The sequence below is a fragment of the Capsella rubella genome, unplaced genomic scaffold, assembly GCF_000375325.1.
Source record: "Capsella rubella cultivar Monte Gargano unplaced genomic scaffold, Caprub1_0 scaffold_8, whole genome shotgun sequence".
Taxonomy (NCBI): Eukaryota; Viridiplantae; Streptophyta; class Magnoliopsida; order Brassicales; family Brassicaceae; genus Capsella; species Capsella rubella.
In genome coordinates, this window is record NW_006238916.1 from 13,213,879 (window position 1) to 13,230,870 (window position 16,992).

Consider the following 16,992-nt stretch of genomic DNA (forward strand, 5'->3'; position numbering starts at 1 on the left):
CTGCTGCAATTCGTGAGAAGATTTGATCCGTCACGGCAGTTTGCAAAAATAGAGTAAGAGACAAGAACAGAAACTGATGACGAATACGATCTCTCTTGTTTGCTTTTTTTTCTCTCTTTTAGTGCTCTCTATTGTCCTCTCAATCGTAAAGCTCTGATACCATGTTAAGAATCTGAGATTTGTGTTACGATGGTGAAAAACAGAGTATGAATGTAATAAAACCTTTATTGACTTGATTGTATTACAAACTGAATTGTGTTGTGTTACAGAAACAAAGACACATTCTCTATTTATAACAAGTGAACAATTGTGTCTATCTAAGGAAGAGACACAACTCTTAATCTAAAAGACACAACTGTTTAGAACAAGACAACTTGTGTCTCTTGAACAAGTAACTAACTTATGTGACGAGATGTGATTATACTCCAACAGCCCACACATTCCAAGCAAAATTGCAGTTGAAAAATAAGTGATCTCGACTTTCAGAGCATGAGTTGCAGAGTAGACAAATCGGATTAGTCTGGAGTCCCCAATGGAGAATTCGATCTCGGGTTGGACAACGATTCAGGACTAGAAGCCATGTATGGAAGTTGTGCTTTGGAATTCCACCAGAAAACCAAACCGCTTTTCTCCAGGGGACCAAAGGCAAAGCTTCCCGTAGTTGGCGATAGATGAAGCCAGTTGAGAAGCGCGAGTATGTTTTGCCATCTATCTCCCATTCATAGTAATCATCCTGGTCAGTGAGAGTAATGGTTGTAAGGTATGTAAGGAGAGAAACCTGGTTATCCGAGCGCGCATGAGGATCCAAACTTCCTTTTTTACCACTGCTTTCTTTGTTACGTAATCAATCAGCCATGTAAATTACAAACTGGGAGTGATATATAAAATCACGAAACAGAACCAAGCTTTACAAAACCAAATATACCAAGTTTTATGTTATTCTATAATTCTATTTTATATTGTTAATTACCGTTCTTATATACGGTAACAAAAATATCAACTTAACTAAATGATACCAACGATATATATATATATAAATCCCAAAAATAAGGCGTAATATACACAATATGCAAGTACGGTAACTTTTATTTCACCTGTTCATGATTTCTACTAATTAAGCAACAGACGACGGACAATAATAATAAGAGAAGACAAGTGACGACGACGTTAACTAGCGGGAGTTTTCCTCGCCGTGATCGTGGATGGCCTTCTTGGTTCTGATAAACTCAATACAGTCGGCCACGGCTTCGCTGTGATATGTATCGGTTGCCTGCTTATAATACTTTTGTGTCTGCGGCTGTTTGCTACGCCGGCGGCTAGGTGATGCGGACGCCTTGGAGACGGCAGAGATCATGATGAGGCGGAGAACTGCTTCCCGAAAACGGTCGAGGAGAGTCAAAGGGGTAACACTAATCTCCCGATCTGTTCTTCTGGAGTTGCTTTTTACGCGTGGCACACATCCGGCGCCGGAGTTCCTCGTCTTCATATACAATAATCAATAAGCTTTGATGATTAAATTTGTTCTCCTCATCAGCTGTCGCATGTGGGGTTTTTTATTTATACACGATAGACGACCGAGAATCTAATGGTCGAAAAATAGAGGCTCAGTTTTTATTTTATCAAAATGGTTTTTTTTTGGTTATACTAATGGATGGGACGACTAGTGTTGTTGCTGAGACTTCCAAATTCCAACAATATACTAATAACTACTGTGGAGTATATCAAAGCTATAACCAATCCTTTCTTTAAGGCCGGCAAAGTTTCAATTCTGGTGAATGGTGTGGTACATTTAATGTTATGTGTGTGTTTATAACATGGTCGGGACATTTTAAGACCATATCTCATTCGCATGCAAATACGCATTTAAAGCCTTTTTTCTTTTTTGGTTAGGTGGCTCATATATTTTCAGAGATAAATTTGTAGTCTACTTGGTAGTCACAAAAACATATATATATATATAGACACCATACTTGTATCGAATGGGCAGGGGAGGAATTGTGTCTAAGGATGGATTTACAAGATGGGGCAGAGTTGAAGGGAGTTGTCTCAAGGCTTCGCTGCATAATTAATAGAAATTGCGGGTGTGTCATTATCTTTACTGACGGACGTCTGATTATTTTCACATGGATGGTCACATGTGGAATTTTTTTTTAAACCAATTTTAATCACAGACTTAATCTACATACATACAGTATAAAGCATGAATTGTATATACCTAAGACAACTTCATTTCATTGCCTTGTTAAACATTGGAGCCGACTCACCGGCCAATACCAAAGGCTGAAAGAGAGATGTATATAATAGATAGATATGATCATCCTAAGATATAGACAAGTTTTGAAAAAATAAAGAAACATGGATTTGTTAATTGTCTCCGGTCGTCTATGTCGAAAACGAAAAGTACAGCTCATGGGGATATCCGATACTTAAATAATCCTATAGTAATATATAATATTAACATGGTAGTAGTCTATTCGTAATTGACCAAGTACAGTGGTTATAATACTTGATATGAGAAAAGAACCAAATAATTTATCGAATATATTTGCACTAGAATCCACGGACCAATGAAACAAGAATACTCTACTAATCTGCAGATGATGTTCTAATGCAACTTTCTATGAATCTTGATATCGGTTAAGTCCGGTTTTTATTTGAAGTGTAAGGGAGTTTTGATGGACTCCAATTAAAAGGCCTTTTTTGAGTTATTGAAAATAACAAGGCATATCATATATAAAGAGTGAGGCCCAAAGAATCAGAATTGGGAATCAAATGAAGGAAAGCAAAGGCAACAAACAACAGCCAAAAAGAAAAGTTGCAGTTCATCATATATGAAAAGCCGGCGAGACATTTTGAGGATATATGTCACACCATCAAAAGGAGGAGGAGGTGCTCATTGCTTCATCAGCGGCAAATCTGACATGTTTTCCAGCCAACACTCCGGGAGATTGCTCTTTGCCTTCCACAATGTCCTCATCTTCACTGTCGTACACGAATCGAGTGTGTTTCCCTGCAAATTCGGTGTCTACTCTCATTTTTCTCATTCCCTCACACAACACATCCTCCTCTTCCTCGTCGTAGTATGAATACGCTTCCTCATCCTCGTCTTCGTCTTTGGTACTTGCATTGACTTGCATCGACCACACCGATGAGTTATCATCCTCTGGGTTTTGAGTCACCACAGAGGAGCAGTCTGAGCTCTCCCACCCTTCCGATTTATCACTAAAGTCGAGCAGCAATGATCGCGTTATGCTCTGGCTCCTCTCTAACTCCAAGCTCTCTTCTTTCTCATCAAACATGTTGCTTCCCACCACCACCTGTAACAACAGGACATCAAGTTAACCTCTTTCCATTCCACCTAGAGAGGGAGAGAGAGAGAGAGAGAATCCAATATATACATGTAGTTTTCTTTGATTTGTACCTGATGAGATGGTGTTCTGAACTGTCCGGCAACAACCGGAGACGTGATCACAATCTGCACATCGTTGTCAACGGAGAAATCGAGAACTTGGGGGGTGTTGGCCGGAGTGGGAGCGAGAAGGCCCATGGGAGAAGTAACAAGATGGATGAAAGGACGAGATTCCATAGAAATCTTGGTGAGATCAGCATCCTCTTCAACCTTCTGCAAGAGGGTCTTGACTTGGCCCCTCAAGAGAGCCTCGCCAGATCCAGGAGTGCTCTTGATTCTGCTCATATTCCTCTTTCCTGAAGATGGCGTCTGCATCGCCAGACCTACGATCGGCGAGTCGTTGGTTATGTCGAACAAAGCCGACCTACAATCTTGATGTGATTTTCCACCGTTCCTTTGCACAGACTTTGATTGGCTTTTGTCCGACTCCTCTGGTTTCTCTGGAAGACAGAACCAAAATAAAAAGGATCAGATCCACAAGAAATAAAGGCCAAGAAGAAGAAACCTTATGACTAAAACGAAACAAAACCCGAGAATCAAGAATCTCGACCAAGAAACCCCCATTCCCATATATATAGATTCAAAATTGGGATCGAGAAACCAACAGAAGAATATGAGAGAGGCTTACTGGAGGACAAGAGATGATTGGTGGCAGCACGGGTCTGAGACCTCGTGACTCTTCTTGTGGATGATGGTGTTTCCATTACGATTCACAACTCTATTGAATCTGAGAAGCAAAGTAAAGAGTAGAAAGAATTCTGGGATAAACTGAGCCGAGAGAAGGAGAGAAAGGGAAAGCTATGAGACGAAAGTGATTGTATTTGTGGCGTTGGCAACAATGGCGTTATTATATATATATATATTGATTTTCTTAGAGAAACCTTTTCTGCAGGGTTTTTGAAAGTAGCCGTTGTGTTGTGTTGTGTACACACACACATATGGAAGGAGCCTTTTCTGAAAACTAGCCGTTGTGTTATTTCCTAAACGTTTCCCTTCCCTTGGGATTTTTAATGGGCCTTTCGCGTCCCTTATTAGGCCACTATATATTATCCCCACGGTTTTTATACAAGGCCCATCTTGTTTTTAAACTCCTTTTCTTTTTCCGCCTTAAACTCAAATTATTCCAAGTGTATCTAGTTAAGTTTTTTTAATTATAGATCCAATTGGAAAAAAATCAGAAACAACATTAAAAAATAGGCAAGTAATTTAGAAGAAGGAGAATACTATTAATTAAGATGGTCATAAAGTTCACATCAATCTATTTTTACTTGTCTTAATTTACTTAAACTAGTTTATAAACACCACAAGATTGGGCCTTGGGGAAGCGAGTTGGAATACAATTTTTAATCCTGTGAAGGAACCTTGTTATTAGCTTAAGCATGTTGGTCGCTGTTGTTCATCAGCTTAGATAATCTCTCAGCGAGGCTCTTCCTGGTTGCAGGGGAAACGCCATTCTTCCCAATCATAGACTCGAGCACTGCCTCTCCCAACAACTTATTCTTGATCACCGCTTTTCCACTTCTCGGCACCCTCTCGTCTTTCGAAAACGCAATCTGATTCACAAGTTACGTCATCGTACGTATTCATTCATTCACTCTCGATCGATATATTACCCTACTTATCAAAAAAAAAAAAAAAACACGATAAACAGAGCAAACAAGCAGATCAATCACTCACCGTGAGAGAGCCTTTTACTGAGCAGAGAGCGAAGAAGACCGAAGAGCCTGGAGGGAAATCTTGGTCTTTAAAGATCGCCAAGAATTTGTCGATGGCTTTGGCTTCAGATCTTGTGTACTTCCCTGACGCTTTCAAGATCTCCTCACAGTATTCTACTACTTTCTCCGAGTATTGTGTCCCCGTTAATTTCACTTTCATCGTCACCCTTGCGAATTTCTCAAACTCACCTTTTCTCCCACAAGAAAAAAGAAAATAAATTAATTAAAAGAAACATAAAACATTAATAAAAGGCAATATTCTATAACGTGTTTAAGTTGAACATATAAATAACTACACAAATCGCGTGAAGTACGTGAACTCGAGGCACAAAAGTGTTTTTGCACGTAATAAAGTAAAACCTGTGACGAGTTGGCGGAAGAAAGGGACGGAGTCCGTTAACTCCTTTGCATTTTTGCCTTTCCACTTAACGGAGAGTGACGGGACTGCCATAGCTTCTAGGTAGACTCCGATGACCGTGACGATCACGAACTTGCCCTCAATATCAAACCATCGTATGCCTGCGTTGCGCAAGTAAAGCCAACACATACATGCATGTGTTTATATAAGAAAGGAAGCTACGCGAGCGAGCATTACAGTATAGATCGACAAACTCATCATCAGAGCCTCTGATTCAGAGGTCCACTTTGATAGATGCTAACCTGCACCACCGAGGAAAAGCTTTTTGTGGGAAGCGGGGGACGCAACAGCAGGAGGAAAATTAAATGCGTCGACATGTAGTGGTGTCACGGAAGGTAACGGCATCGGCGACGAGGAAGACCAACTCAAGTCTAGTTTATTATTTTTTAGTTTCAACAAAGAAAATTCAATCAATAGTATGTATATATGGACAGACACAAAAGTGTCCCTGGAATAGTGAAATCCCATAAATGCATGCCCACAAATTAAGGGGAGAAAGTAACGAAAGCGGGCGACTTACTTGGTGATAAGAGATTGCTGGCGAGCGACATATATATGATATGGTGGTGACTTTTCTCTCGTTGAAGATTGATGTGTATCACCAATAGGATCTGAAAGGGGTGGGTACAAACTATAAAGTAGCGTAGGTTTTCTGGGATTAAATTTGTTGTGAGAAAGAACTAAAAGTGAGTCGGTTGGTTTAGGAAGCGTAGGCAGAAAAAGAGAGGTCACACCAAAAAAACCCTGCAAATGACAAAATTCTGAATACTTCAACCAACCATACATGTAATTTTAGTTAGAGCAAAAATAAATGATCCTGGCCCATAAACAGTTAGAAAGCCCGGTTGGGGATCACTAGTGATCAGAATTGGTGAGAGGGTTCCCCAAGTTGTATAATGAATCGAGGCGTTTCGAAGTCGTGAGATCTTACAAGAGCTGGTTTGTTGTTGTTCTTCCTCGTTTGGGCATGTGGCCTTTTTAGGCCTTGTAATTTTTCCTCCCTTTTTGTATTGGGCCTGTAGCCTTGCTGGGTCTTAGCCTTTGTATCTTTCTATTTTTTTTTTTCAAACTTTTCTTTTTTATCTAGGCCTGTAGCCATGTTGACCGTTTACGTCTTGTAATCGGCGTTTTCTTCTTGGTATTGCAATAAAAGTTTTTTTTAAGAAAAAAAAGTTGTATAATGAACTATGTACAGTATTAGCAAAAAAAATAAAATACTAGTTTATAGGCAAATCTCAGGGCACACGTTTTTCTATCTGGACAAGTATAAACAAATATTTTGATATAAAAGAAAAGAAAAAGCTCAGATTGATACTGCCAAGTAAGTGGCTGCCGTCATCATTACACACTCCCAAAAAAATAAAATAAATATCTTCATGAGTACTAAAGTGTAGTACTAGTATATAGTATGATTAATTAATAGCCCAAGTAAATAAATACAATAGAAATGACTAAATGATAATAAGATAGGCAAAAAGGGGAGAGGAAGAAAAAGAGCATATAGGGTAGTAAGTTTGTGCGCGTTGGAAGGAACAAGAACGTGTACGTGAGAATGTGGGATTCTCAGCGTCGCTCTGGAATACGGCTTAGAAGGAAGGAGAGTTTGAATAAGGCTAATACATGATTTAGATTAATGAACAAAGAGAATAAAGTCTAACACAGTAAGTAGGTAGTAGAATAGGAAATTTTAATTAGTTTGAAAAGACCAAGTCAATTTGGTAGACTAAAAAAAGCAGCATAGAGGAAGAGGATATACTAAAAGATTTACATAGAGTATATAGAATACTTGACGACAAAAAAAAAAGAAAAAAAAAAGAGTATATAGAATACTACAGTTTAATTAATTATGGTTGATTGCGCATATACAACGTTTTAACTAGGGGGGGAGTTTTGGTTAGAAGAAGAAGAATGTAGTAATGTAGTGTAGGGTGTCGTATTAAAAATGTGTCAAATAATACAAACTCACTCACTCTTGGATGGAGAGAGAGACAGAGAGGAGAATCATCAAGTCGGTTCATGACCCACGTGGGGAGCACTGCACTGGCCATCGGGTCTTCTTCGCTTTCACACACCATTAACCATTTTAATTATTTTTTGTCGTCGTCAAACGAAGATGAGAATTGGCAGTTAAAAGTTAAATAAATAAAAAGTACCACAAATCTCATAATTAATTACTAGTTAGACTAGTAGTATTATGTTTTGATGCTAATGTTAAAAACTTGAAAGTGTGTGTATGTTACTCTATTTGATTACAATACTACAAAACAAAAACTAATAATAATACAGTCACAGTAAGCACATTTTGTTTGTCTAAGACTTTTAGAAGGAAAAGAAAAAAAAAAGAAAAAGGAAAAGAAGAAGGAAAGGGAGGAAGTGGGAAGGATATTTCCTTTTGTATATTTGTTTCCTTGTTGGTTCACTCGCTCTTTGGGTTTGACCAACTCAACCCCATCCCTCTTCCTCTCTTCTTCTTCTTCTTCTTCTTCTTCTTCTTCTTCTCTGTTTCTTTCTATTATTATTATTAATCCTCCTTACCTTTTTTTTTTTATTCGTTCCCAAATCTTTGTTCCACTCTCACCTCTTCTCCCCCTTGGTTTGTTTGTTTCTCTTGAAGAAGAATAAGTAGGAGCAGAGAGAGAGAGAGCCATGGGGGTGTGTTTCTCGGCCATTAGAGTCACTGGTGCTAGCAGCAGTCGGAGAAGTAGTCAGACGACGACCAATCATAACCGTACAAAAGGGTGCCAGAAGAAGAAGAAGGCTGCTTCTCCTTGTCCGAATCCCAAGGCCATCGATGCCAAGCGCAGCAGAACCGGCTCCATCCCCTGCGGCAAGCGTACTGATTTTGGCTACCCCAAAGACTTCCACGACCAGTACTCCATCGGCAAGCTACTCGGCCATGGTCAATTCGGCTACACCTACGTCGCCATCGACAAGTCCAATGGAGATCGCGTCGCCGTTAAGAGACTCGATAAGAGTAAGGTATACACTACAGTATATCTCTTTTTAAGGATGAGTAGCCCTCTCTCTCTATCTTCATTCTTCAAAGCCCCCTTCTCTTTATTATTTTCAGATTCCCCTCTTTGTTTCCAATTTCATCATCTCCCCCACCTCCACCCTTTAGGCTTTAGGTAGCAAGATTCGTCACCCTTCAATTTGGGGATCCAATCCAATCCAATCCCTATTTATTATTATTTGTTTTTATATTTAATTTCTTTCTCAAAAAAGAATGCAGTTCCCTTTGTTTCGGGAATGTATCAAAACTGTGGATTTGATTCATTCTCCATTTTATTCCCACACGCATCGGATTCCATTACTGACTTCATCGTTCCTGCTCTGCTTTCCCACAGATGGTTCTTCCTATTGCCGTTGAGGACGTCAAGCGAGAGGTTCAGATACTTCAAGCTCTTTCTGGCCACGAGAATGTTGTTCAGTTTCACAATGCCTTTGAGGATGATGACTACGTCTATATAGCTATGGAGTCAGTCCTTTTCCTTCTCTCTTTTTTTTTTTTGCAATGACTCTTTAAGTTCATTCCATGTCTCAGGCAACCTCATTTCACTCTTTCCCTTTTTACTAGGTTGTGCGAGGGAGGCGAATTGCTCGACAGGATCTTATCCAAGTTAGCATCTCCTCTCTTTCCTCTCTCTTCTATTCAAACACTATCTCTTCTATCAGAGACAACTTATTACTCTACTCATTTCTTTGTTTCTCCAGGAAAGATAGTCGATACTCTGAGAAAGATGCAGCTGTTGTCGTCAGGCAGATGCTCAAAGTCGCTGGAGAATGTCATCTCCACGGTCTTGTACATAGAGATATGAAACCAGAGGTTCACTTTCTCTTCACCCCTAAAGGGAACACCTCATGTTGCCTATCTTTTTTTTTTTCCTAACAATCTTCTGTTTTCCTCCTCTACCATTTCTGTTGCAGAATTTTTTGTTCAAATCAGATAAACTAGATTCGCCTCTAAAGGCTACAGATTTTGGTTTATCGGATTTTATTAAACCAGGTACACTTAGAAGCTATCAATATACACTCCTGCCTATTCTGTTGATTTGTGTGTTATAAATAACTCAAATCTTTCTCAGGGAAAAAGTTCCATGACATTGTTGGTAGCGCTTATTATGTTGCTCCCGAAGTACTCAAGCGCAGATCAGGCCCTGAATCAGATGTCTGGAGCATTGGTGTGATTACATATATATTACTTTGTGGGAGGCGCCCATTTTGGGATAGGACTGAAGACGGTATTTTTAAGGAGGTATAGTTGAAAACTTTTCTGTTACTGGATTTCTTTGTATACCTTATACTGTACTTATCTTTCTCACATCTTACTACTCTCTACTACGTCTATAGGTTTTAAAAAACAAACCTGACTTCCGTCGCAAACCATGGTCAACAATAAGCGACAGCGCAAAAGATTTTGTTAAAAAGTTACTTGTAAAAGACCCAAGAGCACGGCTAACTGCTGCACAAGCTCTATGTATGCGTTTTTTTGTTTTCAAATTTTAGTTAGTGATTTCATCATTGGCAGCGGAATCTCAGACTAATATGTTTCTCTTGCCTCGGCAGCACATGCATGGGTTAGAGAAGGGGGCAATGCTACTGATATCCCTGTCGACATTTCAGTTCTAAACAACTTGCGCCAGTTTGTGAGATACAGCCGTCTAAAGCAATTTGCTTTAAGGGTATGCTAACTGCGGAAGTTGTTTGATGGAGAAAAAATAAATAAAAAAGAGGTGAAGACATGTTTCTAATGCTTTGTATCTCCTTCTGGCAGGCTCTTGCTAGCACACTTGACGAGGCTGAGATTTCTGACCTCAGAGATCAATTTGATGCCATTGATGTGGATAAGAATGGCGTCATTAGTCTTGAGGAGATGAGACAGGTGTGATTTTTTTTTAAAAAAACGATACTGATTAACATCTAAAGCATGAAAGCTAGATAATATTGAATCTTATTATTTTACTTTTTGATACAGGCACTTGCCAAAGATCTTCCTTGGAAACTGAAGGATTCACGAGTGTCTGAGATCCTTCAAGCGGTAGTTACAGTTTTCTTTTAGATTGCAATAGCATCTCTCTGGGAATATCAGACAATTTTTATAGTCTGAGACTGTTGTATATATTTATGCTGGACACAGATAGATAGCAACACTGATGGGTTAGTGGAGTTCACAGAGTTTGTGGCAGCAGCTCTGCATGTCCATCAACTGGAAGAACATGATTCAGAGAAATGGCAGCAAAGATCAAGAGCAGCGTTTGAGAAATTCGACATAGATAAAGACGGTTACATAACGCCTGAGGAACTTCGAATGGTAAGCTTGCACCTAACGTCCAGTGATTGTATTATCCTCTATGGTAGAAAAAATGAAACGGGAAAATATGTTAAATTTTCAGCACACGGGGCTAAGAGGGTCAATAGATCCACTGCTGGATGAAGCAGACATAGACAGAGATGGGAAGATAAGCCTGCATGAGTTCAGGAGACTTCTAAGAACAGCAAGCATAAGTTCACAGAGAGTATCAAGCCCTTCAGGGCGGCACAGGAATCCTCGGTAGTGGAAAAATGTAAACTAGAAGAGGAGGGAATGTAATTTGTTGGGATGTGATATGTCTTATCTTATATGTAATGTTGGTTGTAAGATAAAGTGGTATTTTTTTTTGGTATTATTTTTTGTTTGGCGTTGTAGTGTTGTTGTTATAAAGTACGTTGGTTCGTTCTAAAAAGGAAGCGAAACCAAAAGGGTGAGAATCATATTGAAGTACTGTCCATAGAGGAGGCCAGGTGGCATTTGGAGAGAGCAATTAAATCGCTACAATTAAAAGTAAATGGTTGGGTTGGCAGTTTGGCACCAAAGATTCATAGAGCCCAGCTGTGAATTTTTGATTCTCCTATATATATTTTGTTGTCTGTTTCCAATTTTGTTTCCTATATCTGTATGAATTTTTAAAACAATATTCGTGTGTGAGAGAGAGAGAGAGCAACCTTTTTTCTATTACTTTTTCCAGCGAGGATCTGAGTGGCTCTCCTCCTCCTCCAACGAAATTGATAAAACAATGATTGAGATTAATTAAGGGAATTAGTGTAATTCGGATATCAGGGGTGGTCACATAAATGTATACGTATTTGGTTCGGTGAATGTGAAAAATGGACGTAATATTTTTCTCTCTCTCTATTGACTTACTCAAGATTCATTCTACAATTGTGTGTAATAAGGGATACTAAATTAGGAGTAATAGATTTGATAAACAATAGTCGTTGGTAGTATTAAAATTTAGAAATGTTGAGGAAAAGACACTAAATCCGGGATATGTTTAAGAAAATGCATATGGGATGGGGGGGGTCTCTCTTATTTTTCTTTTTTAATCCGAAGACGACTTGACTGGGAAAGGAAAAGTCAGAACTACTAGTAGTAAATAAGGCGGACGAAGGGGTATTTTAGTAAAATCGAGAAGCAATCAGCAGGGGGGCAGTAAGTAACAACAACCCACAGCCGCGTTTGACATTGTCTCGGGCAGCAAAACTAGGCATCTTCCTCGCCATGGATTCTCTTCTTCTTCTTCTTCTTCTTCCTCGCCTGTCAATTTATTGCTGCTTTCCGTAAAAACCCAGTTGACGAGTGGGAGAAGATAAACTACGCCAAACAAAACCTTTTTTCTTTCCTTTTTCCTTTTATTTTGCCCTAACCAAAAAAATAAAAAAGTTTTAATAATCCTTTTCATTTCTGAATCTCGATCGGAGATCTCGGCGATGGCGGACATCGTAAAGCAAATCCTAGCCAAACCGATTCAACTGTCTGACCAGGTGGTCAAAGCCGCTGATGAGGCTAGTTCCTTCAAGCAGGAGTGCGCCGAACTCAAGGCCAAGACCGAGAAGCTCGCTGGTCTTCTTCGTCAGGCTGCTCGTGCCAGCAACGACCTTTACGAGCGCCCCACCCGCCGCATCATCGATGACACCGAGCAGATGCTTGACAAGGCTCTCTCCCTTGTCCTCAAGTGCCGTGCCAATGGTCTCATGAAGCGCGTCTTCACCATCATCCCCGCCGCCGCCTTCCGCAAGATGTCCGCTCAGTTGGAGAACTCCATCGGCGACGTTTCCTGGCTCCTCCGCGTCTCTGCTCCCGCCGAAGATCGCGGCGACGCTGGTTACCTCGGTCTTCCCCCTATCGCCGCCAACGAGCCCATCCTTTGCCTCATCTGGGAGCAGATTGCCATTCTCTACACCGGCTCCCTCGAAGACCGCTCCGATGCCGCCGCCTCCCTCGTTTCCTTGGCCCGTGATAACGATCGCTACACCAAGCTTATCATTGAAGAAGGAGGCGTCGTCCCTCTCCTTAAGCTTCTCAAGGAAGGTAAGCCCGAAGGCCAGGAGAACGCCGCTCGTGCCTTGGGCTTACTCGGCCGTGATCCCGAGAGCGTTGAGCACATGATTCACGGCGGCGCTTGTTCCGTCTTCGGCAAAGTCCTCAAAGAAGGTCCCATGAAAGTCCAGGCCATGGTTGCCTGGGCTACTTCCGAACTCGTCTCCAATCACCCCAAGTGCCAAGACGTCTTCGCTCAGCACAACGCCATTCGGCTACTCGTTGGCCACTTGGCCTTCGAAACCGTGCAAGAGCACAGCAAATACGCCATTGCCACCAACAACAAAGCTACCTCCATCCACCACGCCGTCGCTCTCGCCAAGGAAAACCCTAATTCCACCTCTCCCGCACCCCTGGCCAAGGGTCCTGATGACGATCAGAGCTCCATTCCACATCCTACTGGGAAGCAGATGCCTAATCAGATGCACAATGTGGTCGTCAACACCATGGCGGTTAGGGCAAATCCTCCCAGGAAGTCGACGAGCAACAGTGTGAGCCAGAGTAATGGTGTCAAGCTACCTTGCAATCTTCAGCAGCACCAGAATTCAACTTCGAGCGCATCCAAGATTCGAGATCTGGAAGACGCAGCCACCAAGTGTCAGCTTAAGGCAATGGCGGCCAGAGCGCTGTGGAAGCTGGCGAAAGGCAACTCCACCATCTGCAAAAGCATTACAGAGTCCAGAGCTCTCCTCTGCTTTGCTGTTTTGATTGATAAGGGAAACGAGGAGGTCAGGTACAACTCAGCTATGGCGTTGATGGAGATAACGGCCGTTGCAGAGCAGGATGCTGATTTGAGACGCTCCGCATTCAAACCCAATTCCCCGGCCTGCAAGGCTGTGGTTGATCAAGTGCTTAGGATCATTGAGATCGCTGATTCCGAGCTACTCATCCCCTGCATTAGAACCATTGGGAACCTTGCTAGAACATTCAGAGCAACTGAGACACGGATGATCGGGCCTCTGGTGAAGCTTCTGGATGAACGAGAGCCTGAAGTGACCGGGGAAGCGGCTGTTGCTCTAACGAAATTTGCCTGCACAGAGAATTACTTGCACAAAGATCACTCGAGGGGGATTATAGAAGCTGGAGGAGGCAAACATCTGGTTCAGTTGGCCTACTTTGGAGAGAGTGGTGTTCAGATGCCAGCACTAGAGCTCCTGTGTTACATAGCACTCAATGTTCCAGACAGCGAGCAGCTGGCAAAGGACGAGGTTCTGGCAGTGTTGGAGTGGGCTTCGAAGCAGTCTTGGGTTACACAGCTGGAGAGCTTAGAAGCTCTGTTGCAGGAGGCCAAAAGCAGACTGGACCTTTACCAGTCGAAAGGATCCAGGGGTTTCAATTTCAATTGATTCATAGTTATCGATTTTTGATGTTGATTTCTTGAACAGCGAATGCAGAATACGTTGTGGTGTTATTATACTTACCCCTGTAATACGTTTTTGTAGTTGATCTTCTCTCTCTCTCTCTGTATTTCTCTTGTTGATCATTTCTGTACAGATTCATATATCTGCAGACGATATCATTGATGATTTGAGCCTTTTAAAAGTATTTCGTGTAATCTGGGAAGAAAGCTCTAATGGGATAAAGGAGACAACAAGAGAGCTCCCCTCATCTCTCATGTTAAAAGTAAAACTATTTACTGAGAGTAAACTATGAACCCTTATAAGGGACGGATGATGCTACGTGTCGAAGTAAAAGGCCCGTTAGAGCCCATAAGCTAGCCCAGTAAACTACAGACTGATAGGCGCATGAAAATGGCAATGCTAAAATTAGGACAAGAAAGGAGAAGCTGTGCATGTTCCTACTAATAACATTATCCTCTCTAACACTTGGCCTCACATTGCCCTTGACAGAATCCACACACATCCAATCACAACCACATCATATATCTCCCGCTAACCATTTTCTCCATTCTTTCTTTGATCCTTTTTGGTTTCTTATCTATCATATATTTATTTTTTTCTCTGATCTCCACTTGTTCCTCTTCTTCGTTTGCGATTCTGATCAGACATGGCTGCTGCGATAAGTGCTGCAGTCTCTTTACCTTCCTCCAAGTCGTCTTCTCTACTCACCAAAACCTCATTATCCTCTGTGTCCCCTCAAAGGATTTTCCTCAAGAAGGTAACAGTTCAATTTATTTATTTCATCTTCTTTTTAAATCGCACAAAGCTGGATGGATCTTGACATGCATAATTGTTGACATATCTTATCTCCTGCAACAACGGACAGAGCACACTGTGTTACAGAGTTGGGGGCAGAGTTGTGTCAGTGAAGGCTCAGGTGACAACAGAGGCTACCGAGGCCCCAGTGAAAGTAGTCAAGGAGTCAAAGAAACAGGAAGAAGGAATCGTTGTCAACAAATTCAAACCTAAGAACCCTTACACTGGTCGATGCCTCTTGAACACCAAGATCACCGGCGATGACGCTCCCGGTGAAACCTGGCACATTGTCTTCACCACCGAAGGTAGGCTTCTTTTTTCTTTTCTTTGAGCATTCAATATTTCGATTCTGCAAGAGATGATGATTAGGATTAAGGTTGGTTGAACTTGATAAAAATTGATGGACTTAGGTGAGGTTCCGTATAGAGAAGGGCAATCGATAGGAGTGATCCCTGAGGGAATTGATAAGAACGGGAAGCCCCACAAGCTGAGGTTGTACTCAATCGCCAGCAGTGCCATTGGTGACTTTGGAGACTCCAAGACCGTATGCTTTCCCTCTTCAACACTTACAATACAGACTCTGCTCTTCTCTTATCTGGCAATCGCTTTTTGCAGGTTTCTCTCTGTGTCAAGAGATTAGTTTACACAAATGATAGCGGAGAGATTGTTAAGGGGGTCTGCTCCAACTTCTTATGTAAGGAGAAGCACACGAAGACTTTTATGGGTTTTCTGATTACGGTTTAAACTTTTCTTTATGTGTTGTTGTTGTTTGGGCTCTCTCAGGTGACTTGGAGCCGGGTGATGAAGCTAAGATCACTGGACCTGTTGGGAAGGAAATGCTTATGCCTAAAGACCCAAATGCCACCATCATCATGGTACATCATCATTCATCATTCACTTGGAGATCAACTTTATGATACAATTTACATTTCTAGTGATTGCTTCTGGTTTTCTGTATCCTTAGCTTGGAACAGGAACTGGAATAGCTCCATTCAGATCATTTTTGTGGAAAATGTTCTTCGAGGAGCACGAGGACTACAAGGTGCAAAACCAAAAGCATACGATCAGACACACTTACTCTTGTTGCAAATCATACTATACCAATTGAAATTGGCTTTGTTGTGTATCTCCTCTACTAACTGAATATGTATATATTTGCAGTTCAATGGTTTGGCGTGGCTCTTCTTGGGTGTACCCACAAGCAGCTCACTGCTGTACAAGGAGGTACACTAACTAAATCCAAGTCACCTTTTACCAATGTTCCCATGTACAAAAGTTGTTGTTGACTTTGTGTGGATAAATGAATGGGGATTTTAACAGGAGTTTGAGAAGATGAAAGAGAAGAACCCAGACAACTTCAGGCTGGACTTTGCGGTGAGCAGAGAGCAGACAAACGACAAGGGAGAGAAAATGTACATTCAGACAAGAATGGCAGAGTATGCAGAAGAGCTTTGGGAGTTGCTGAAGAAAGACAACACCTTTGTTTACATGTGTGGTCTTAAGGGTATGGAGAAGGGTATCGATGACATTATGGTCTCACTTGCTGCTAAAGACGGTAAAGGACATTCGTTTCATTACATGTACTGTAAGTCTGTCTCTCTGCATATGTTTGTTTGTTAAACTGTTGTTTTGTGTGGGTGGCAACAGGGATCGATTGGTTGGAGTACAAGAAGCAATTGAAGAGGAGTGAGCAGTGGAATGTTGAAGTTTATTAAGGAAGCTTCTCAGGGAGTGTTTATGTTATGTAGATAAAACAATATAAAGCTGATATATGCATTGTCAAATCTGCTTCTTTCTTCTTTCTGAAGATTTGATCCATCAAAACATTCAGAAGAGAGTATAGCAAACTACTCTTTCACTTGTTGGTTATTCATGCTATATTTCTTGCGACAATATAGCAGAGTTTTGTGAAAGTATCTTCTTATATGTTCGACCAA

At 41.2% G+C, this 16,992-nt stretch overlaps 4 protein-coding genes across 5 annotated transcripts; 3 read left to right on the forward strand and 1 right to left on the reverse strand.

The window, feature by feature from the left end:
- Positions 1-2,633: 2,633 nt before the first annotated feature.
- Positions 2,634-5,922, reverse strand: LOC17876561. Its single transcript, XM_023789748.1, is given in 7 exon segments — positions 2,634-3,317; positions 3,422-3,849; positions 4,038-4,125; positions 4,771-4,962; positions 5,087-5,313; positions 5,485-5,643; positions 5,785-5,922. Coding segments are annotated over 7 exon segments (1,641 nt in total). The 5' UTR covers positions 5,888-5,922; the 3' UTR covers positions 2,634-2,873.
- A 2,046-nt stretch (positions 5,923-7,968) lies between these two features.
- On the forward strand, positions 7,969-11,293 carry LOC17876711 (calcium-dependent protein kinase 28). 2 transcript variants are annotated; one of them, XM_006282082.2, is made up of 12 exons: positions 7,969-8,521; positions 8,890-9,020; positions 9,120-9,161; positions 9,257-9,368; positions 9,470-9,548; positions 9,628-9,797; positions 9,893-10,019; positions 10,109-10,224; positions 10,317-10,424; positions 10,518-10,580; positions 10,680-10,853; positions 10,936-11,293. In XM_006282082.2, exons 1-12 carry the CDS (start codon positions 8,189-8,191, stop codon positions 11,095-11,097), a joined length of 1,617 nt encoding a protein of 538 aa, XP_006282144.1. In that variant the 5' UTR covers positions 7,969-8,188; the 3' UTR covers positions 11,098-11,293. The 2 variants fall into 2 exon arrangements, with proteins under 2 accessions (XP_006282144.1, XP_023641857.1); XM_023786089.1 differs by having other exon boundaries at positions 8,238-8,516.
- A 529-nt stretch (positions 11,294-11,822) lies between these two features.
- Positions 11,823-14,444, forward strand: LOC17877364. The gene has a single exon (XM_006280095.2). It carries the CDS (start codon positions 12,290-12,292, stop codon positions 14,243-14,245), a length of 1,956 nt encoding a protein of 651 aa, XP_006280157.1. The 5' UTR covers positions 11,823-12,289; the 3' UTR covers positions 14,246-14,444.
- Positions 14,445-14,748: 304 nt separating this feature from the next.
- On the forward strand, positions 14,749-16,948 carry LOC17875859 (ferredoxin--NADP reductase, leaf isozyme 1, chloroplastic). Its single transcript, XM_006280612.2, has 9 exons — positions 14,749-15,017; positions 15,126-15,360; positions 15,466-15,599; positions 15,671-15,749; positions 15,839-15,930; positions 16,020-16,097; positions 16,217-16,279; positions 16,376-16,610; positions 16,703-16,948. Exons 1-9 carry the CDS (start codon positions 14,907-14,909, stop codon positions 16,768-16,770), a joined length of 1,095 nt encoding a protein of 364 aa, XP_006280674.1. The 5' UTR covers positions 14,749-14,906; the 3' UTR covers positions 16,771-16,948.
- Positions 16,949-16,992: the final 44 nt, after the last annotated feature.